The sequence below is a fragment of the Anomaloglossus baeobatrachus genome, chromosome 5, assembly GCF_048569485.1.
Source record: "Anomaloglossus baeobatrachus isolate aAnoBae1 chromosome 5, aAnoBae1.hap1, whole genome shotgun sequence".
Lineage (NCBI taxonomy): Eukaryota > Metazoa > Chordata > Amphibia > Anura > Aromobatidae > Anomaloglossus > Anomaloglossus baeobatrachus.
The window spans coordinates 592881568-592905843 of record NC_134357.1 but is presented as its reverse complement, the minus strand read 5'-3'; the positions used below and the strand labels follow the sequence as shown (position 1 = coordinate 592905843).

The window sequence follows — 24276 nt, the reverse complement described above, 5'->3', positions numbered from 1 at the left end:
CACCGCTCAGCGTCGCCCTCTCCTGTATATATATATGGCTGGTATAGGGTGGGTAATGCTGTAGTGAGTGGTTGGTGTTGGTGTGGTGTATGGCTTCCTCACCGCTCAGCGTCGCCCTCTCCTGTATATATATATGGCCGGTATAGGGTGGGTAATGCTGTAGTGAGTGGGTGCATGGCTTCCTCACAGCTCAGCGTCGCCCTCTCCTGTATGTATATATGGCTGGTATAGGGTGGGTAATGCTGTAGTGAGTGGGTGTATGGCTTCCTCACCGCTCAGCGTCGCCCTCTCCTGTATATATATATGGCTGGTATAGGGTGGGTAATGCTGTAGTGAGTGGTTGGTGTTGGTGTGGTGTATGGCTTCCTCACCGCTCAGCGTCGCCCTCTCCTGTATATATATATGGCTGGTATAGGGTGGGTAATGCTGTAGTGAGTGGGTGTATGGCTTCCTCACCGCTCAGCGTCGCCCTCTCCTGTATATATATATGGCTGGTATAGGGTGGGTAATGCTGTAGTGAGTGGTTGGTGTTGGTGTGGTGTATGGCTTCCTCACCGCTCAGCGTCGCCCTCTCCTGTATGTATATATGGCCGGTATAGGGTGGGTAATGCTGTAGTGAGTGGTTGGTGTTGGTGTGGTGTATGGCTTCCTCACCGCTCAGCGTCGCCCTCTCCTGTATATATATATGGCTGGTATAGGGTGGGTAATGCTGTAGTGAGTGGTTGGTGTTGGTGTGGTGTATGGCTTCCTCACCGCTCAGCGTCGCCCTCTCCTGTATGTATATATGGCTGGTATAGGGTGGGTAATGCTGTAGTGAGTGGTTGGTGTTGGTGTGGTGCATGGCTTCCTCACCGCTCAGCGTCGCCCTCTCCTGTATATATATATGGCTGGTATAGGGTGGGTAATGCTGTAGTGAGTGGTTGGTGTTGGTGTGGTGTATGGCTTCCTCACCGCTCAGCGTCGCCCTCTCCTGTATGTATATATGGCTGGTATAGGGTGGGTAATGCTGTAGTGAGTGGTTGGTGTTGGTGTGGTGTATGGCTTCCTCACCGCTCAGCGTCGCCCTCTCCTGTATGTATATATGGCTGGTATAGGGTGGGTAATGCTGTAGTGAGTGGTTGGTGTTGGTGTGGTGTATGGCTTCCTCACCGCTCAGCGTCGCCCTCTCCTGTATATATATATGGCTGGTATAGGGTGGGTAATGCTGTAGTGAGTGGTTGGTGTTGGTGTGGTGTATGGCTTCCTCACCGCTCAGCGTCGCCCTCTCCTGTATATATATATGGCTGGTATAGGGTGGGTAATGCTGTAGTGAGTGGTTGGTGTTGGTGTGGTGTATGGCTTCCTCACCGCTCAGCGTCGCCCTCTCCTGTATGTATATATGGCTGGTATAGGGTGGGTAATGCTGTAGTGAGTGGGTGCATGGCTTCCTCACAGCTCAGCGTCGCCCTCTCCTGTATGTATATATGGCTGGTATAGGGTGGGTAATGCTGTAGTGAGTGGGTGTTGATGTGGTGCATGGCTTCCTCACCGCTCAGCGTCGCCCTCTCCTGTATATACGGTATATATGGCTGGTATAGGGTGGGTAATGCTGCAGTGAGTGGGTGCATGGCTTCCTCACCGCTCAGCGTCGCCCTCTCCTGTATGTATATATATGGCTGGTATAGGGTGGGTAATGCTGCAGTGAGTGGGTGCATGGCTTCCTCACCGCTCAGCGTCGCCCTCTCCTGTATATATATATGGCTGGTATAGGGTGGGTAATGCTGTAGTGAGTGGTTGGTGTTGGTGTGGTGTATGGCTTCCTCACCGCTCAGCGTCGCCCTCTCCTGTATATATATATGGCCGGTATAGGGTGGGTAATGCTGTAGTGAGTGGTTGGTGTTGGTGTGGTGCATGGCTTCCTCACCGCTCAGCGTCACCCTCTCCTGTATGTATATATGGCTGGTATAGGGTGGGTAATGCTGTAGTGAGTGGTTGGTGTTGGTGTGGTGTATGGCTTCCTCACCGCTCAGCGTCGCCCTCTCCTGTATATATATATGGCTGGTATAGGGTAGGTAATGCTGTAGTGAGTGGTTGGTGTTGGTGTGGTGCATGGCTTCCTCACCGCTCAGCGTCGCCCTCTCCTGTATATATATATGGCCGGTATAGGGTGGGTAATGCTGTAGTGAGTGGTTGGTGTTGGTGTGGTGCATGGCTTCCTCACCGCTCAGCGTCGCCCTCTCCTGTATATATATATGGCCGGTATAGGGTGGGTAATGCTGTAGTGAGTGGTTGGTGTTGGTGTGGTGCATGGCTTCCTCACCGCTCAGCGTCGCCCTCTCCTGTATATATATATGGCTGGTATAGGGTGGGTAATGCTGTAGTGAGTGGTTGGTGTTGGTGTGGTGTATGGCTTCCTCACCGCTCAGCGTCGCCCTCTCCTGTATATATATATGGCTGGTATAGGGTGGGTAATGCTGTAGTGAGTGGTTGGTGTTGGTGTGGTGCATGGCTTCCTCACCGCTCAGCGTCGCCCTCTCCTGTATATATATATGGCCGGTATAGGGTGGGTAATGCTGTAGTGAGTGGTTGGTGTTGGTGTGGTGTATGGCTTCCTCACCGCTCAGCGTCGCCCTCTCCTGTATGTATATATGGCTGGTATAGGGTGGGTAATGCTGTAGTGAGTGGTTGGTGTTGGTGTGGTGCATGGCTTCCTCACCGCTCAGCGTCGCCCTCTCCTGTATATATATATGGCTGGTATAGGGTGGGTAATGCTGTAGTGAGTGGTTGGTGTTGGTGTGGTGCATGGCTTCCTCACCGCTCAGCGTCGCCCTCTCCTGTATATATATATGGCTGGTATAGGGTGGGTAATGCTGTAGTGAGTGGTTGGTGTTGGTGTGGTGCATGGCTTCCTCACCGCTCAGCGTCGCCCTCTCCTGTATATATATATGGCTGGTATAGGGTGGGTAATGCTGTAGTGAGTGGTTGGTGTTGGTGTGGTGCATGGCTTCCTCACCGCTCAGCGTCGCCCTCTCCTGTATATATATATGGCCGGTATAGGGTGGGTAATGCTGTAGTGAGTGGTTGGTGTTGGTGTGGTGTATGGCTTCCTCACCGCTCAGCGTCGCCCTCTCCTGTATGTATATATGGCTGGTATAGGGTGGGTAATGCTGTAGTGAGTGGTTGGTGTTGGTGTGGTGTATGGCTTCCTCACCGCTCAGCGTCGCCCTCTCCTGTATATATATATGGCTGGTATAGGGTGGGTAATGCTGTAGTGAGTGGTTGGTGTTGGTGTGGTGTATGGCTTCCTCACCGCTCAGCGTCGCCCTCTCCTGTATATATATATGGCTGGTATAGGGTGGGTAATGCTGTAGTGAGTGGTTGGTGTTGGTGTGGTGCATGGCTTCCTCACCGCTCAGCGTCGCCCTCTCCTGTATATATATATGGCTGGTATAGGGTGGGTAATGCTGTAGTGAATGGTTGGTGTTGGTGTGGTGCATGGCTTCCTCACCGCTCAGCGTCGCCCTCTCCTGTATATATATATGGCTGGTATAGGGTGGGTAATGCTGTAGTGAGTGGTTGGTGTTGGTGTGGTGCATGGCTTCCTCACCGCTCAGCGTCGCCCTCTCCTGTATATATATATGGCTGGTATAGGGTGGGTAATGCTGTAGTGAGTGGTTGGTGTTGGTGTGGTGCATGGCTTCCTCACCGCTCAGCGTCGCCCTCTCCTGTATATATATATGGCCGGTATAGGGTGGGTAATGCTGTAGTGAGTGGTTGGTGTTGGTGTGGTGCATGGCTTCCTCACCGCTCAGCGTCGCCCTCTCCTGTATATATATATGGCTGGTATAGGGTGGGTAATGCTGTAGTGAGTGGGTGTATGGCTTCCTCACCGCTCAGCGTCGCCCTCTCCTGTATGTATATATGGCTGGTATAGGGTGGGTAATGCTGTAGTGAATGGTTGGTGTTGGTGTGGTGCATGGCTTCCTCACCGCTCAGCGTCGCCCTCTCCTGTATATATATATGGCTGGTATAGGGTGGGTAATGCTGTAGTGAGTGGTTGGTGTTGGTGTGGTGTATGGCTTCCTCACCGCTCAGCGTCGCCCTCTCCTGTATATATATATATGGCTGGTATAGGGTAGGTAATGCTGTAGTGAGTGGTTGGTGTTGGTGTGGTGTATGGCTTCCTCACCGCTCAGCGTCGCCCTCTCCTGTATATATATATGGCCGGTATAGGGTGGGTAATGCTGTAGTGAGTGGTTGGTGTTGGTGTGGTGTATGGCTTCCTCACCGCTCAGCGTCGCCCTCTCCTGTATATATATATGGCTGGTATAGGGTGGGTAATGCTGTAGTGAGTGGTTGGTGTTGGTGTGGTGTATGGCTTCCTCACCGCTCAGCGTCGCCCTCTCCTGTATATATATATGGCCGGTATAGGGTGGGTAATGCTGTAGTGAGTGGTTGGTGTTGGTGTGGTGCATGGCTTCCTCACCGCTCAGCGTCGCCCTCTCCTGTATATATATATGGCTGGTATAGGGTGGGTAATGCTGTAGTGAGTGGTTGGTGTTGGTGTGGTGTATGGCGTCCTCACCGCTCAGCGTCGCCCTCTCCTGTATATATATATGGCCGGTATAGGGTGGGTAATGCTGTAGTGAGTGGTTGGTGTTGGTGTGGTGTATGGCTTCCTCACCGCTCAGCGTCGCCCTCTCCTGTATATATATATGGCCGGTATAGGGTGGGTAATGCTGTAGTGAGTGGTTGGTGTTGGTGTGGTGCATGGCTTCCTCACCGCTCAGCGTCGCCCTCTCCTGTATATATATATGGCTGGTATAGGGTGGGTAATGCTGTAGTGAGTGGTTGGTGTTGGTGTGGTGCATGGCTTCCTCACCGCTCAGCGTCGCCCTCTCCTGTATATATATATGGCTGGTATAGGGTGGGTAATGCTGTAGTGAGTGGTTGGTGTTGGTGTGGTGCATGGCTTCCTCACCGCTCAGCGTCGCCCTCTCCTGTATATATATATGGCTGGTATAGGGTGGGTAATGCTGTAGTGAGTGGTTGGTGTTGGTGTGGTGCATGGCTTCCTCACCGCTCAGCGTCGCCCTCTCCTGTATATATATATGGCCGGTATAGGGTGGGTAATGCTGTAGTGAGTGGTTGGTGTTGGTGTGGTGCATGGCTTCCTCACCGCTCAGCGTCGCCCTCTCCTGTATATATATATGGCTGGTATAGGGTGGGTAATGCTGTAGTGAGTGGTTGGTGTTGGTGTGGTGCATGGCTTCCTCACCGCTCAGCGTCGCCCTCTCCTGTATATATATATGGCTGGTATAGGGTGGGTAATGCTGTAGTGAGTGGTTGGTGTTGGTGTGGTGCATGGCTTCCTCACCGCTCAGCGTCGCCCTCTCCTGTATATATATATGGCCGGTATAGGGTGGGTAATGCTGTAGTGAGTGGTTGGTGTTGGTGTGGTGCATGGCTTCCTCACCGCTCAGCGTCGCCCTCTCCTGTATATATATATGGCTGGTATAGGGTGGGTAATGCTGTAGTGAGTGGTTGGTGTTGGTGTGGTGCATGGCTTCCTCACCGCTCAGCGTCGCCCTCTCCTGTATATATATATGGCCGGTATAGGGTGGGTAATGCTGTAGTGAGTGGTTGGTGTTGGTGTGGTGCATGGCTTCCTCACCGCTCAGCGTCGCCCTCTCCTGTATGTATATATATGGCTGGTATAGGGTGGGTAATGCTGCAGTGAGTGGGTGTATGGCTTCCTCACCGCTCAGCGTCGCCCTCTCCTGTATATATATATGGCTGGTATAGGGTGGGTAATGCTGTAGTGAGTGGTTGGTGTTGGTGTGGTGTATGGCTTCCTCACCGCTCAGCGTCGCCCTCTCCTGTATGTATATATGGCTGGTATAGGGTGGGTAATGCTGTAGTGAGTGGTTGGTGTTGGTGTGGTGCATGGCTTCCTCACCGCTCAGCGTCGCCCTCTCCTGTATATATATATGGCTGGTATAGGGTGGGTAATGCTGCAGTGAGTGGTTGGTGTTGGTGTGGTGTATGGCTTCCTCACCGCTCAGCGTCGCCCTCTCCTGTATATATATATGGCTGGTATAGGGTGGGTAATGCTGCAGTGAGTGGTTGGTGTTGGTGTGGTGCATGGCTTCCTCACCGCTCAGCGTCGCCCTCTCCTGTATGTATATATGGCTGGTATAGGGTGGGTAATGCTGTAGTGAGTGGGTGTATGGCTTCCTCACCGCTCAGCGTCGCCCTCTCCTGTATATATATATGGCTGGTATAGGGTGGGTAATGCTGTAGTGAGTGGTTGGTGTTGGTGTGGTGTATGGCTTCCTCACCGCTCAGCGTCGCCCTCTCCTGTATATATATATGGCCGGTATAGGGTGGGTAATGCTGTAGTGAGTGGTTGGTGTTGGTGTGGTGCATGGCTTCCTCACCGCTCAGCGTCGCCCTCTCCTGTATATATATATGGCCGGTATAGGGTGGGTAATGCTGTAGTGAGTGGTTGGTGTTGGTGTGGTGTATGGCTTCCTCACCGCTCAGCGTCGCCCTCTCCTGTATATATATATGGCCGGTATAGGGTAGGTAATGCTGTAGTGAGTGGTTGGTGTTGGTGTGGTGCATGGCTTCCTCACCGCTCAGCGTCGCCCTCTCCTGTATATATATATGGCTGGTATAGGGTGGGTAATGCTGTAGTGAATGGTTGGTGTTGGTGTGGTGCATGGCTTCCTCACCGCTCAGCGTCGCCCTCTCCTGTATGTATATATGGCTGGTATAGGGTGGGTAATGCTGTAGTGAGTGGTTGGTGTTGGTGTGGTGCATGGCTTCCTCACCGCTCAGCGTCGCCCTCTCCTGTATATATATATGGCCGGTATAGGGTGGGTAATGCTGTAGTGAGTTGTTGGTGTTGGTGTGGTGCATGGCTTCCTCACCGCTCAGCGTCGCCCTCTCCTGTATATATATATGGCTGGTATAGGGTGGGTAATGCTGTAGTGAGTGGTTGGTGTTGGTGTGGTGCATGGCTTCCTCACCGCTCAGCGTCGCCCTCTCCTGTATATATATATGGCTGGTATAGGGTGGGTAATGCTGCAGTGAGTGGTTGGTGTTGGTGTGGTGCATGGCTTCCTCACCGCTCAGCGTCGCCCTCTCCTGTATATATATATGGCTGGTATAGGGTGGGTAATGCTGTAGTGAGTGGTTGGTGTTGGTGTGGTGCATGGCTTCCTCACCGCTCAGCGTCGCCCTCTCCTGTATATATATATGGCTGGTATAGGGTGGGTAATGCTGTAGTGAGTGGTTGGTGTTGGTGTGGTGCATGGCTTCCTCACCGCTCAGCGTCGCCCTCTCCTGTATGTATATATGGCTGGTATAGGGTGGGTAATGCTGTAGTGAGTGGTTGGTGTTGGTGTGGTGTATGGCTTCCTCACCGCTCAGCGTCGCCCTCTCCTGTATGTATATATGGCTGGTATAGGGTGGGTAATGCTGTAGTGAGTGGTTGGTGTTGGTGTGGTGTATGGCTTCCTCACCGCTCAGCGTCGCCCTCTCCTGTATGTATATATGGCCGGTATAGGGTGGGTAATGCTGTAGTGAGTGGTTGGTGTTGGTGTGGTGTATGGCTTCCTCACCGCTCAGCGTCGCCCTCTCCTGTATATATATATGGCCGGTATAGGGTGGGTAATGCTGTAGTGAGTGGTTGGTGTTGGTGTGGTGCATGGCTTCCTCACCGCTCAGCGTCGCCCTCTCCTGTATATATATATATGGCTGGTATAGGGTGGGTAATGCTGTAGTGAGTGGTTGGTGTGGTGTATGGCTTCCTCACCGCTCAGCGTCGCCCTCTCCTGTATATATGTATATACGGCCGGTATAACCTGGGTATCCCCTGTATATATATATACGGCCGGTATAGGGTAGGTAGTTATAGGATATGCTGCAGAGGGTGTTTGGTGTGGTGCATGGCTTCCTCACCGCTCAGCGTCGCCCTCTCCTGTATATATGTATGTACGGCCGGTATAACCTGGGTATCTCCTGTATATATATATATACGGCCGGTATAGGGTAGGTAATGCTGTAGTGAGTGGTTGGTGTTGGTGTGGTTTATGGCTTCCTCACCGCTCAGCGTCGCCCTCTCCTGGTCCAGTCTGGTCAGGCACTCTTGCTTGTACAGCTGCCACTTCTTCAGGATGCCCTCCAGCACGGCTCCGCTGACCTAGAGGATGACAGTGGTGGTTAATGGCCTTGTCCTTGCTGAGGCTGAGCGCAGCGCACGTCCCCTGCGCAGGAAGCGTTACCTGATATATGCCTGTAATGAGCCCTCGGTGCGAGGCCTTGAGGTCTCCTCATATGTGGCTTTATATTCTGTCTACATACAGCAGGGCGGCGAGTAACATGGCCACCACCGCCGCTCCCAGGGGAAACCTCACCCAGCTCTGCTACATCGCCACCACTGACAAACACAGCTCTGACATACCACTGAACTGTGACAAACCTACATCTGCTACATCGCTGGGCTCTGCTACATTATCAGAAGTGGGATTCCTAACTTGAACCGTGATATATTATCACAAGTCCTAGGTCAAACCCAGCTCTGCTACATTGCATGGCTCTGCTATATTGAAACAAGTGTATATAATCACATACCCAGCTCTGGTTTACCATATCATCACAAGACTGCCACCTGACACATCCAGCTCTGCTACAACCCCTGGACTGCTCTACTTTACCACAAGGCTTTCCCCTGGTGAACCCAGCTCTGCTATGTCGCTGGGCTCTGTCACATTACCACAAGAGTCCCCTGACATACTGATATATTATTGAATTCTGCTACATTATTACAAGTATGCATTCTGACAAACCCAGCTCTGCAACATCACTGGGCTCTGCTACATTGCCACAAGTGTGTCCTTGGGCAATCCCAGCACTGCTACATCACTGGGCTCTGTTACATTGCTACAAGTGTGTCCTTGGACAATCTCAGCTCTGCTACATCACTGGGCTCTGCTACATCACTGGGCTCTGCTACATTGCCACAAGTGTTTCTCTGACAAACCCAGCTCTGCTACATCACTGGGCTCTGCTATATTACCAAAAGTGCTTCTCTGACATATACCTAGCTCTGATTTACCATTGAAGTGTGTCTTCTTAGAAACTCAGCTCTACTACATCGCCTGGTTCTACTACAATACCACGAGTGTACCTTGTGACAAATCCAGCTCCACTAATGGGTGTTTTCTGAGAAACGGAACTTTGCTACAACGCTGCATTCCACTACAATACCACTAGTTTGCCTTATGACAAACCCAGGTCTGCTACATCACTGGGTTCCACTACAACACCCCAGTTGTGTCTTCTGACATATCAAGCTCTGCTACATTGCTAGGTTTTGCTACACCAAAAGTGTGTCTTCTGACAAACCCAGCTCTGCTATAGCTCTGGCTTCAACTACAACACCACAAGTCTGTCTTCTGACATATCAAGCTCTGCTACATCGCTGGGTCCGGCTAGAACATCTAATGGGTGTTGTCTGACAAACCGAGCTTCGCTACATTGCTGTGTTCCACTACTACACCACAATTGTGTCTTCTGACATATCAAACTCTGCTACATTGCTGGGTTTTTCTACGCCAAAAGTGTGTCTTCTGACAAGCCCAGCTCTGCTACATTGCTTGATTCTGCTACAACACCACAAGAGTGTCTTCTGACTAACCAAGCTCTGCTACATCGATGGGTCCAGTTACAACACCGCAATTGTGTCTTCTGATAAACCAAGCTCTGCTACATCGCTGGGTTCCACTACAACACAAGTGTGTGTTCTGACAAGCCAAGCTCTGCTACATCACTGGGCTCTGCTATTTCACCCCAGACAAGTCTCCAGTTATATCCAGCTCTACTGTTCCGGTTCCACTACAACACCACAATTGTGTCTTCCAACAAACCCAGCTCTGCTACATCGCTGGGTTCTTCTACAACACAAGTGTGTCTTCTGTCAAACCCAGCTCTGCTACATCGCTTGATTCTGCTACAATACCACAAGAGTGTCTTCTGACAAACCCAGCTCTGCTACATCGCTGGGTTCTTCTACAACACAAGTGTGTCTTCTATCAAACCCAGCTCTGCTACATCGCTTGATTCTGCTACAATACCACAAGAGTGTCTTCTGACAAACCCAGCTCTGCTACATCGCTGGGTTCTTCTACAACACAAGTGTGTCTTCTGTCAAACCCAGCTCTGCTACATCGCTTGATTCTGCTACAATACCACAAGAGTGTCTTCTGACAAACCCAGCTCTGCTACATCGCTGGGTTCTTCTACAACACAAGTGTGTCTTCTATCAAACCCAGCTCTGCTACATCGCTTGATTCTGCTACAATACCACAAGAGTGTCTTCTGACAAACCCAGCTCTGCTACATCGCTGGGTTCTTCTACAACACAAGTGTGTCTTCTGTCAAACCCAGCTCTGCTACATCGCTTGATTCTGCTACAATACCACAAGAGTGTCTTCTGACAAACCAAGCTCTGCTACATCGATGGGTCTAGTTACAACACCACAATTGTGTCTTCTGACAAACCCAGCTCTGCTACATCGCTGGGTTCTGCTACAACATAAGTGTGTGTTCTGACAAGCCAAGCTCTGCTACATCATGGGGCTCTGCTATTTCATCCCAGACAAGTCTCCAGTTATATCCAGCTCTGCTGTTCCGGTCCCCTAAGTCTCCAGCCTTCCTGAGGCCCAATTCAGCCTCCATTGCTTTGGCCGGTTTCCCCATCACTCTGCCCAGTCCCTTCCTTTATAGCACTGGTCTGCAGGAAGAGGCGGGGCTAAGCGTAGGGCCTTTGCTCCGCCCCTTTTGCTATATGATTGACAGTTCCTCCGTAGACACATCCACCACATTTGATGAATCTAGGAACATTCTTTCGTGTTGAACTTGAATCCAAGAATAAATAAATTCAACTTTCAAAGAAGAAATTCATTAATAAAGCGTCCTCTGTTGTAGACGTTTCATTCTGTCTGAAAAGCTAAACAGTCAGTGACAGCCGGTGACCAGACCCTGAGCGCGGAGGCCAAGTCTGCTCCACTGGAGAAGATTAATGGCCACCGGGGGGAGGGGCGGCACGCCGGACTCCGAGCCTATGGAGCAGAATGTGTAAACTATTAGACAAAAATGTCCTGGGCTTATCGGGACCAGGGTAAAAATATCACATAAAAGTGAAGAAAAGATCAAACAGGGTTGTGAGAGCAAATCTAAGAAAAGGAAAGCCATAAACTCAATACCTCAGGTCTACCGGAAATCCATCTTTAGATCCACCAATGTTTACTATTGATGTAGTCCCGTTGGTCAACCTAGAACCTCAAGAGCAACGGTGAAGCAGTTACCAATCATAGAGGCCTGACAAGGCCATAAACCCCAAAAGACGTTTATCTAATCAATAGTGTGACATGTTCACCAGATGTCCATCAAAAGGTCCACCAGTAGTGTGCAACCTAGTACCTTTAGGCCTCTGAGGTGGAAGAATTGAAGGTTTCAGTGTCCTAATAGAGATGCTTAGGTTGTGGTCAACCAGTCAATGAGATTGGTCATTGCCATAAATTCAATATCACATGGACCAAATCATTGAGGTGATCCATCTACTAGAAGTCCATCATTAGGTCTACCAGAGTTAACAATGCATTTGGGGTAACTGTGCAACCTAGTACCTTCAGGCCTCTGAGGTGAAAGAATAGAAAGCGTGAGTGTCCTAATAGAGATGCATATGTTGTGGTCTACCAGTTAGAGGTTGGTAATTTGCATAAATGCAATACCACTTGGCCAAAATCATTGAGGTGATTCATCTAGAAGTCCATCATTACGTCCACCAGAGTCAACAATGCATTTGGGGTAACTGTGCAACCTAGTACCTTCAGGCCTCTGGGGTGGAAGAATTGAAGGCTTGAGTGTTTCAATATAGATGCTTAGGTCGTGGTCTACCAGTCATAAAGATTTGTCATTTCCATAAATTCATACCACATGAACCAAATCATTGAGGTGATCCATCTACTAGAACTCCATCATTAGGTCCACCAGAGTCAACAATGCATTTGGGGTAACTGTGCAACCTAGTACCTTCAGGCCTCTAAGGTGGAAGAATTGAAGGCTTTAGTGTCCCAATTAGAGATGCTTAGGTCGTGGTCAACCAGTCAATGAGATTGGTCATTGCCATAAATTCAATATCACATGGACCAAATCATTGAGGTGATCCATCTACTAGAACTCCATCATTAGGTCCACCAGAGTCAACAATACATTTGGGGTAACTGTGCAACCTAGTACCTTCAGGACTCTGAGATGAAAGAATAGAAAGTTTGAGTGTCCTAATAGAGATGCAAATGTCATGGTCTACCAGTCAGAGGTTGGTCATTTCCATAAATTCAATACCACTTGTCCCAAATCTTTGAGGTGATCTATCTACTAGAATTCCATCAGTAAGTCCACTAGAGTCAACAATGCATTTTTGGCAACTGTGCAACCTAATACCTTCAGGCCTCTGAGGTGAAAGAATTGAAGGCATGAGTGTCCTAATAGAGATGCTTAGGTTGTGGTCTTCCAGTCATAAAAATTGGTCATTTCCATAAATACAATACCACATGGACCAAATCATTGAGATGATCCATCCACTAGAAGTCCATCATTAGGTCCACCAGAGTCAACAACTAATATTGTGCAGCAGTACCTTCAGGCCTCTAAGCTGAAAAAATTGAAGGCTCAAGTGTGAGACTCAAGCACTGGTCAACTAGTCATAACAGTGAACCATAACATTTTTTTAGAGGCATGGAAACTACAAGACCCCAACATCAAAACTTACTGTGTCCAAGACGCAGATTCCTACGTTTGCTTAAAACACCTTGGTGGTGGGGTTTTCTAATCTCCATGCGAAGATCTTGGAATTTCGCGTATGGCAGATACTGGGTTTGTTTTGACCATTGGAGACTCCAATGACTGTTATGGTTTGTTTGGCTCCATGTCGATCCAATTTTTCTTAAAATCTATTTGATCAATTTCTGGACTTTTCTGAAATTACGTCATTAAGGAGTTTTACGGTGAGTGGTAAAACTCATAGAAGAACGTAGCCTGACAATGATTAGCATTGACCACCTGAAGAGATAGGGGGATGTATTGGACAAGTGACCATATGTTCGAGTGCTATCTAGATCTACGTTGTTTACCAACCATTTTAAACTTTCCACCAACTTTGATCAAAGCTCTATAGAAGTCTTCAACCCATTAGATGAGAACAAGTATCCATGGGTCTACAGCGATCTCTTTTGGAGATGTTGGATGGACAATCTCCAAACAAATCCCTTTACCCTTTAGTTTGGTTTCTTATTCCCGCGACCCCTTATTCTGCCCTTGATGACCATGATGACCACTTTCCATTCCCTAGTTCCATGGACAAGTGAAAATCGAAAAAGAAAAAGCCTCAAAAATTACATGGACTCTACTATTGTGGACCTCAATGCCAGCAGAACTATTTATACTAGATGGTTAATCCTCGCTTGAAGCAGCCATTATTAGCTTCATATCTTCTCATACTCTCCACCCTCATAAAGTTGTTTACAACATATTCGATTGCCAGAGTTCTTCTGAAGTGCTTGGGTTGATGTTCTCATAGTACGCCAGACCTCGGAGCACATCCTCACCACTGTAATGAATCGAAGCCGTCAAGACTTTTGATGTAGCTTCTCAGCTGGTGATTATCTACAGCTTGTTAATACTCTTCCACCTTGTTATGTTAAGACTTGTCATGGTTACATTGGACACCAGCCACTGACCAACACAACATAAACAGTTCCCTAAACGTATAAACTCCCTACGGCATCTGCTTTTCATCAACTGGAAGAAGATGTTTATAAAACCCAATGTCATCTATAATACAATCCAATGAGGGAGAAACAGAATTGGGGATCACTGGGCATTGAAAGGAGTGGTTGCTATGTGGGAAAAAAGGCCATGGGGTAAGTTTGGATGGAGGTAGAGTAGAGGTCACTCAGGTTGACCCACAGAGACTACGTGGTGGTCTTCAAGGGTTTCCACTGATAAAAAGAAGATGGTCCATAGGGAGAATGGGTGTCCATAGCATGGAAGAGTCAGTCAACAGTGGACTAGAGTCAGTCTATAGTGAGTAGTCGTGGATCCATGGAGAGTAAGAATGTCCATAGAGGGGCAGAGTTGGTCAACAAAGTGCTGACATTGGTCTATAGAGAGAAGGGGTACCCATAACGTGAAAGAGTCAGGCAATAGTAGGCTAGAGTCGGTCTATAGTGAGTAGTCGGGGATCCATGGAGCATAAGAATGTACATTAAGTGCCAGAGTTGGTCATCAGAGTGATGACGTTGGTCCATAGGGAGAAGGGTTTCCCAATGCATGGAAGAGTCAATCAATAGTGTGCTAGAGTTGGATTATTAAGAGTAGGAGTGATTCATGGAGAGTAAGAATGTCCATAGAATGACAGGGTTGGTCAACAGAGTGGTGACATTGGTCCATACGGAGAAGAGTTTTCCCATAGCATGGAAGAGTCAGTCAATAGTGTGCTAGAGTCCATCAATAGTGAGAAGGAGTGGATTCATGGAGAGTTAGGTGGGCTTTGCACGTTGCGATATCGCAAGCTGATGCTGCGATGTCGCACGCGATAGTCCCCGCCCCGTTGCAGGTACGATATCTTGTGATAGCTGGCGTAGCGAAAATTATCACTACGCCAGCTTCACATGCACTCACCTGCCCTGCGACCGTCGCTCTGGCCCGCGACCCGCCTCCTTCCTAAGGGGGCGGGTCGTGCGGCGTCATAGCGATGTCACACGGCAGGCGGCCAATAGCGGCGGAGGGGCGGAGATGAGCAGGATGTAAACATCCTGCCCACCTCCTTCCTTCCGTAGCCGCCGGCGGCAGGTAAAGTGAAGTTCCTCGCTCCTGCGGCGTAACACACAGCGATGTGTGCTGCCGCAGGAACGAGGAACTGCATCGTACCTGTCGCGGCAGCTTAATTATGGAAAAGTCGGAGCCTGCACCGATGATACGATAACGACGCTTTTGCGCTCGTTAATCGTATCATCTAGAATTTACACACAACGATGTCGAAAGTGACGCCAGATGTGCGTCACTTTCGATTTGACCCCACCGACATCGCACGTGCGATGTTGCAACGTGCAAAGCCGCCCTAAGAATGTCCATAGAATGACAAGGTTGGTCAGTAGAGTGCTGGAGTTTGTTCATGGAGAGTAAGAGTGGATCCATGGAGAGTAGAAGTGTCCATAGACAGCAAGATTCAGACAATAGAGTGCTGGACTTGGTCTGTAGTGGGTAGAAATGGATGCAGAGAGAGATGTCCATAGCATGGTAGAGTCAGTCAATAGCGTCTTAGAGTCAGTCTATAGTGAATATTAGTGGATCCACAGAGAGTAAGAATGTCCATAGAGTGGCACAGTTGGTCAACAGAGTGCTGAAGTTGGTCCATATGGAGAAGTGGTGCCCATAGCATGCTACAGTCAGTCCACAGTGTGCTAGAGTCGGTCTATAGAGAGTAGTACTGGGTCCATGGAGAGTAAGAATGTCCAGAGATGCTGCAGCCACAGGAGACAAGCTCAGAGGGAAATACCAAGGCCAGGTATCCATTCACAGACGGCTGTTTCAGGGTATTGCCCCTCATCAGTGTGGAATAGGATTCTGGATAGGTGAGAGCAATGCCTAGTAGACCAACAAGACGAAACAATCACTGATCTCGGGGAGACCAGCCAGAGAAAACACTGCCGGCAGCCAAGAAAGGCGCTCAACACAGTGAAATCCTAAATGCATTGCCCCCTGGGAAGGATGCAAATGAAAAAAGGTTTGTTAGGAGTCTCGACACAGAACTAGCCAGATATCCCTCCGGGAAGGACCTGGCCTGGACGAGTTTAAAGATACGACAAGGGAAATACCAAGGCCAGGTATCCATCCACAGACCGCTGTTTCGGGGTGTTGCCCCTCATCAGTGTGGAGCAGGATTCTGGCCATGTGGGAGCAATGCCTAGTAGACCAACAAGACAAAACAATCACTGATCTCGGGGAGACCAGCCAGAGAAAACACTGCCGGCAGCAAGCTAGGTCCTTCCCGGAGGGATATCAGGCAAGTTCTGTGTCGAGACTCCTAACAGAGGCTCCACTGACCTTTTTTGATTTGCATACCTCCCAGGGGACAATGCACCTAGGATTTCACTGTTTGAGCGCCTTTGCTGGCTGCCGGCAGTGTTTTCTCTGTCTGGTCTCCCCGAGATCAGTGATTGTTTTGTTTTGAAGGAAGAGAAGACAAGTAGGGAGATGCTGCAGCTACAGAAGACAAGTGCAGAGATGCTGCAGTCATGGGAGACAAGTCCAGAGACACTGTACCAAGGGAAGAAAAGTAGGGAGACACTGCAGCTACAGAAGACAAGTCCGGAGATGCTGCAGCCAAGGGAGACAAGTCCAGAGATGGTGCAGTCATGTGAGACAAGTATGGAGACACTGCAGCCACGGAAGGCAAGTCTGAAGTTGGTGCAGCCATTGGGGAGACAAGTCCAGAGACACTTATGCCATTGAGATAAGTCCGGAGATGCTGCAGCCACAGGAGACAAGTCCAGAAACGCTGTAATCAGGGAAGACAAGTACAGAGACGCTGCATCCACGGAACAAGTCCGGAGATGCTGCACTCATGTGAGACAAGGACGGAGATGCTGTAGCCAGGGAAGACAAGTCTGAAGTTGCTGCAGTCATGGGAGACAAGTCTTGATATGCTGCAGCCAAAGGAGACAAGACCGGAGACACTGCAGCCACAGGAGACAAGTCCAAAGATGCTGTAGCGAAGAAAGGCAAGTAGGGAGATGCTGCAGCCATGGGAGACCAGTACGGAGACACTGCAATCACGTGAGACAAGTACAGAGATGCTGCAGCAAGGGAAGACAAGTCTGAAGTTGCTGCAGCCATGGGAGACAAATCTTGAGATGCTGCAGCCAGGGGAGACAAGTTTGAACATGCTGCAGCCATAGGAGACAAGTATGGAGATGCTGCAGCCTTGGAAGATAAGTAGGGAGATGCTGAAGCAATTGGAGACAAGTCCGGAGATGCTGCAGCCAGGAGAGACAAGTACAGAGACACTGCAGCCACTTGAGCCAAGTCCAGATATGCTGCAGCCACAGGAGACAAGCCCAGAGACACTGTACCAAGGGAAGTCAAGTAGGGAGATGCTGCAGCTACAGAAGACAAGTGCAGAGATGCTGCAGCCATGGGAGACAAGTCTGGAGATGCTGCAGCTATGAGAGACAAGTCCAGAGATGTTGCAGCCATAGGAGACAAGTATGGAGATGTTGCAGCCATAGGAGACAAGTATGGAGATGTTGCAGCCATGGGAGACAAGTCCAGAGATGCTGCAGCCATAGGAGACAAGTATGGAGATGTTGCAGCCTTGGAAGATAAGTAGGGAGATGCTAAAGACATCGGAGACACGTCCGGAGATGCTGCAGCCAGGAGAGACAAGTCCAGAGATGCTGCAGCCACTTGAGCCAAGTCCAGAGATGCTGCAGCCACAGGAGACAAGCCCAGAGACACTGTACCAAGGAAAGACAAGTAGGGAGATGCTACAGAAGACAAGTGTAGAGATGCTGCAGCCATGGTAGAGAAGTCCGGAGATGCTGCAGCCCCAGGAGACAAGTCCAGAGACACTGTACAAGGGAAGACAAGTAGGGAGACACTGAAGCTACAGAAGACAAGTCCGGAGATGCTGCAGCCAAGGGAGACAAGTCCAGAGATGGTGCAGTCAAGTGAGACAAGTATGGAGACACTGCAGCCACGGAAGGCAAGTCTGAAGTTGGTGCAGCCATTGGGGATAAGTATTGATATGCTGCAGCCAGGGGAGACAAGTCCAGAGACACTTATACCATTGAGATAAGTCCGTAGATGCTGCAGCCACAGGAGACAAGTCCAGAGACGCTGTAATCAGGGAAGACAAGTACGGAGACGCTGCATCCACGGAACAAGTCCGGAGATACTGCACTCATGTGAGACAAGTACGGAGATTCTGTAGCCAGGGAAGACAAGCCTGAAGTTGCTGCAGTCATGGGAGACAAGTCTTGATATGCTGCAGCCAAAGGAGACAAGACCGGAGACACTGCAGCCACAGGAGATAAGTCCGGAGATGCTGTAGCCAAGAAAGACAAGTAGGGAGATGCTGCAGCCATGGAAGAAAAGTCCGAAGACGCTGCAGCCATGGGAGACCAGTACGGAGACACTGCAGCCATGAGAGACAAGTCCAGAGATGCTGTAGCAAGGGAAGACAAGTCTGAAGTTGCTGCAGCTATGGGAGACAAATCTTGAGATGCTGCAGCCAGGGGAGACAAGTTTGAACATGCTGCAGCCACAGGAGACAAGTCCGGAGACTCTGCAGCCATGGAGACAAGATTATAGACACTGCAGCAATGGCAGACAAATGGGTTTGTATGTTCTCCCCTAATGTGACACTGCCCCTGGAGGTAGGAGCGGTACCTGCAGGATGGACCCCTTCTTACTCTACATATGCCTCCGGTAGCCGTGCTCCATCACACGCAGCAGATCTCGGGGGGCGTCTTCATTCCTAAATATTTACACAGTGCGACCCAAGTGTTTATACAGAAAGAGAGAAAATGTCCTCGCTTTATCTGCATTTTCCAGCAGATCCTCTGCGCTGCTGTGAGATAAATGAGGCTGAGTTTACAAAACCCGGGGCGAGGAGCTGCTCCCGAATGTTGAGCAGTCACCTCCCATGGGGCTCGTCTGGAAATATGAAGGGGCCCTTTAAATGAAGAGGATTTAATGGGGCATACACTGTCTGCACGGGTGACTCGTGTGGGGGAGGGGAAGTGACAACTTTCCTGGTACCATCAGACTGTCATCACAGCAGTTGTCAGCAATTCAGCCCAGACTTACCATTGGGTCAGGACTTTCTGAAGACAATGATCCAGGTGTAGAAGAACACGAGTAAAGAGCAGTGATGTCACCTCACCGGAGTGTGATGTCATCAAATCCAGAAATGTCTGTCCTCACCACCCCCCGATCTCATCCGCCCCCCCCCCCCGATCTCATCCCCTCCACCCCCCCGATCTCATCCCCTCCACCCCCCTCCGATCTCATCCCCTCCACCCCCCCCCCGATCTCATCCCCTCCACCCCCCCCCCCCCGATATCATCCTACATACTGTACATACCAGACATCGTGCTCAACAGAGGAAGCGCCAACATGAATCACCGCAGATGTCATCACCACCGATATTAGCAACTCTACCGCTGCCTGACACCACCGAGCCAAACCACACCCCCGAAATCAAGAAACATGGGGGATCACAAACCCAGGTTATACCAACTGTACATATATAATTATATACAGGAGATGCCCAGGTTATACCGGCTGTACATATATAATTATATACAGGAGATGCCCAGGTTATACCGGCTGTACATATATAATTATATACAGGAGATGTCCAGGTTATACCGGCTGTACATATATAATTATATACAGGAGATGCCCGGGTTATACCGGCTGTACATATATAATTATATACAGGAGATGCCCAGGTTATACCGGCTGTACATATATAATTATATACAGGAGATGCTCAGGTTATACCAGCTGTACATATATAATTATATACAGGAGATGCCCAGGTTATACCAGCTGTACATATATAATTATATACAGGAGATGCCCAGGTTATACCAGCTGTACATATATAATTATATACAGGAGATGCCCAGGTTATACCGGCTGTACATATATAATTATATACAGGAGATGCCCAGGTTATACCGGCTGTACATATATAATTATATACAGGAGATGTCCAGGTTATACCGGCTGTACATATATAATTATATACAGGAGATGCCCGGGTTATACCGGCTGTACATATATAATTATATACAGGAGATGCCCAGGTTATACCGGCTGTACATGTATAATTATATACAGGAGATGCCCAGGTTATACCAGCTGTACATATATAATTATATACAGGAGATGCCCAGGTTATACCGGCTGTACATATATAATTATATACAGGAGATGCCGAGGTTATACCGGCTGTACATATATAATTATATACAGGAGATGCCCAGGTTATACCGGCTGTACATATATAATTATATACAGGAGATGTCCAGGTTATACCGGCTGTACATATATAATTATATACAGGAGATGCCCAGGTTATACCGGCTGTACATATATAATTATATACAGGAGATGCTCAGGTTATACCGGCTGTACATATATAATTATATACAGGAGATGCCCAGGTTATACCGGCTGTACATGTATAATTATATACAGGAGATGCCCAGGTTATACCAGCTGTACATATATAATTATATACAGGAGATGCCCAGGTTATACCGGCTGTACATATATAATTATATACAGGAGATGTCCAGGTTATACCGGCTGTACATATATAATTATATACAGGAGATGTCCGGGTTATACCGGCTGTACATATATAATTATATACAGGAGATGTCCAGGTTATACCGGTTGTACATATATAATTATATACAGGAGATGTCCAGGTTATACCGGCTGTACATATATAATTATATACAGGAGATGCCCAGGTTATACCGGCTGCACATATAATTATATACAGGAGATGCCCAGGTTATACCGGCTGTACATATATAATTATATACAGGAGATGCCCAGGTTATACCGGCTGTACATATATAATTATATACAGGAGATGCCCAGGTTATACCAGCTGTACATATATAATTATATACAGGAGATGCCCAGGTTATACCGGCTGTACATATATAATTATATACAGGAGATGCCCAGGTTATACCGGCTGTACATATATAATTATATACAGGAGATGTCCAGGTTATACCAGCTGTACATATATAATTATATACAGGAGATGCCCAGGTTATACCGGCTGTACATATATAATTATATACAGGAGATGCCCAGGTTATACCGGCTGTACATATATAATTATATACAAGAGATGCCCAGGTTATACCGGCTGTACATATAGAATTATATACAGGAGATGCCCGGGTTATACCGGCTGTACATATATAATTATATACAGGAGATGCCCTGGTTATACCAGCTGTACATATATAATTATATACAGGAGATGCCCAGGTTATACCAGCTGTACATATATAATTATATACAGGGGATGCCCAGGTTATACCAGCTGTACATATATAATTATATACAGGAGATGCCCGGGTTATACCGGCTGTACATATATAATTATATACAGGAGATGCCCTGGTTATACCAGCTGTACATATATAATTATATACAGGGGATGCCCAGGTTATACCAGCTGTACATATATAATTATATACAGGAGATGTCCAGGTTATACCGGCTGTACATATATAATTATATACAGGAGATGCCCAGGTTATACCGGCTGTACATATATAATTATATACAGGAGATGCCCAGGTTATACCGGCTGTACATATATAATTATATACAGGAGATGCCCAGGTTATACCGGCTGTACATATATAATTATATACAGGAGATGTCCAGGTTATACCAACTGTACATACATAATTATATACAGGAGATGTCCAGGTTATACCAACTGTACATATATAATTATATACAGGAGATGCCCAGGTTATACCGGCTGTACATATATAATTATATACAGGAGATGTCCAGGTTATACCGGCTGTACATATATAATTATATACAGGAGATGCCCAGGTTATACCGGCTGTACATATATAATTATATACAGGAGATGCCCAGGTTATACCAGCTGTACATATATAATTATATACAGGAGATGTCCAGGTTATACCGGCTGTACATATATAATTATATACAGGAGATGCCCAGGTTATACCGGCTGTACATATATAATTATATACAGGAGATGCCCAGGTTATACCGGCTGTACATATATAATTATATACAGGAGATGCCCAGGTTATACCAGCTGTACATATATAATTATATACAGGAGATGTCCAGGTTACACCGGCTGTACATATATAATTATATACAGGAGATGCCCAGGTTATACCGGCTGTACATATATAATTATATACAGGAGATGTCCAGGTTATACCGGCTGTACATATATAATTATATACAGGAGATGTCCAGGTTATACCGGCTGTACATATATAATTATATACAGGAGATGTCCAGGTTATACCGGCTGTACATATATAATTATATACAGGAGATGTCCAGGTTATACCGGCTGTACATATATAATTATATACAGGAGATGCCCAGGTTATACCGGCTGTACATATATAATTATATACAGGAGATGTCCAGGTTATACCGGCTGTACATATATAATTATATACAGGAGATGCCCAGGTTATACCGGCTGTACATATATAATTATATACAGGAGATGTCCAGGTTATACCGGCTGTACATATATAATTATATACAGGAGATGCCCAGGTTATACCGGCTGTACATATATAATTATATACAGGAGATGTCCAGGTTATACCGGCTGTACATATATAATTATATACAGGAGATGCCCAGGTTATACCGGCTGTACAAATATAATTATATACAGGAGATGTCCAGGTTATACCAGCTGTACATATATAATTATATACAGGAGATGTCCAGGTTATACCGGCTCTACATATATAATACTATACAGGAGATGTCCAGGTTATACCGGCTGTACATATATAATTATATACAGGAGATGCCCAGGTTATACCAGCTGTACATATATAATTATATACAGGAGATGCCCAGGTTATACCGGCTGTACATATATAATTATATACAGGAGATGCCCAGGTTATACCAGCTGTACATATATAATTATATACAGGAGATGTCCAGGTTATACCGGCTGTACATATATAATTATATACAGGAGATGCCCAGGTTATACCAGCTGTACATATATAATTATATACAGGAGATGTCCAGGTTATACCGGCTGTACATATATAATTATATACAGGAGATGCCCAGGTTATACCGGCTGTACATATATAATTATATACAGGAGATGTCCAGGTTATACCGGCTGTACATATATAATTATATACAGGAGATGCCCAGGTTATACCGGCTGTACATATATAATTATATACAGGAGATGTCCAGGTTATACCGGCTGTACATATATAATTATATACAGGAGATGCCCAGGTTATACCGGCTGTACATATATAATTATATACAGGAGATGCCCAGGTTATACCGGCTGTACATATATAATTATATACAGGAGATGCCCAGGTTATACCGGCTGTACATATATAATTATATACAGGAGATGTCCAGGTTATACCGGCTGTACATATATAATTATATACAGGAGATGCCCAGGTTATACCGGCTGTACATATATAATTATATACAGGAGATGCCCAGGTTATACCGGCTGCACATATATAATTATATACAGGAGATGTCCAGGTTATACCAGCTGTACATATATAATTATATACAGGAGATGTCCAGGTTATACCGGCTGTACATATATAATTATATACAGGAGATGCCCAGGTTATACTGGCTGTACATATATAATTATATACAGGAGATGCCCAGGTTATACCGGCTGTACATATATAATTATATACAGGAGATGCCCAGGTTATACCAGCTGTACATATATAATTATATACAGGAGATGTCCAGGTTATACCGGCTGTACATATATAATTATATACAGGAGATGCCCAGGTTATACCAGCTGTACATATATAATTATATACAGGAGATGTCCAGGTTATACCGGCTGTACATATATAATTATATACAGGAGATGCCCAGGTTATACCGGCTGTACATATATAATTATATACAGGAGATGTCCAGGTTATACCGGCTGTACATATATAATTATATACAGGAGATGCCCAGGTTATACCGGCTGTACATATATAATTATATACAGGAGATGCCCAGGTTATACCGGCTTTACATATATAATTATATACAGGAGATGTCCAGGTTATACCGGCTGTACATATATAATTATATACAGGAGATGCCCAGGTTATACCGGCTGTACATATATAATTATATACAGGAGATGCCCAGGTTATACCGGCTGTACATATATAATTATATACAGGAGATGCCCAGGTTATACCGGCTGTACATATATAATTATATACAGGAGATGCCCAGGTTATACCGGCTGTACATATATAATTATATACAGGAGATGCCCAGGTTATACCGGCTGTACATATATAATTATATACAGGAGATGCCCAGGTTATACCGGCTTTACATATATAATTATAT

General features: G+C 47.2%; 1 protein-coding gene across 1 annotated transcript in view; it reads right to left on the bottom strand.

Moving 5' to 3' along the window:
• Window positions 1–24276, bottom strand: part of GLP2R (glucagon like peptide 2 receptor) — a 142320-nt gene that overhangs the window by 87401 nt on the left and 30643 nt on the right. Inside the window, exon 2 of the mRNA XM_075348010.1 lies at window positions 8092–8188. Coding sequence (XP_075204125.1) covers window positions 8092–8188 — 97 coding nt within the window. The remainder of the gene's footprint in view (window positions 1–8091; window positions 8189–24276) is intronic.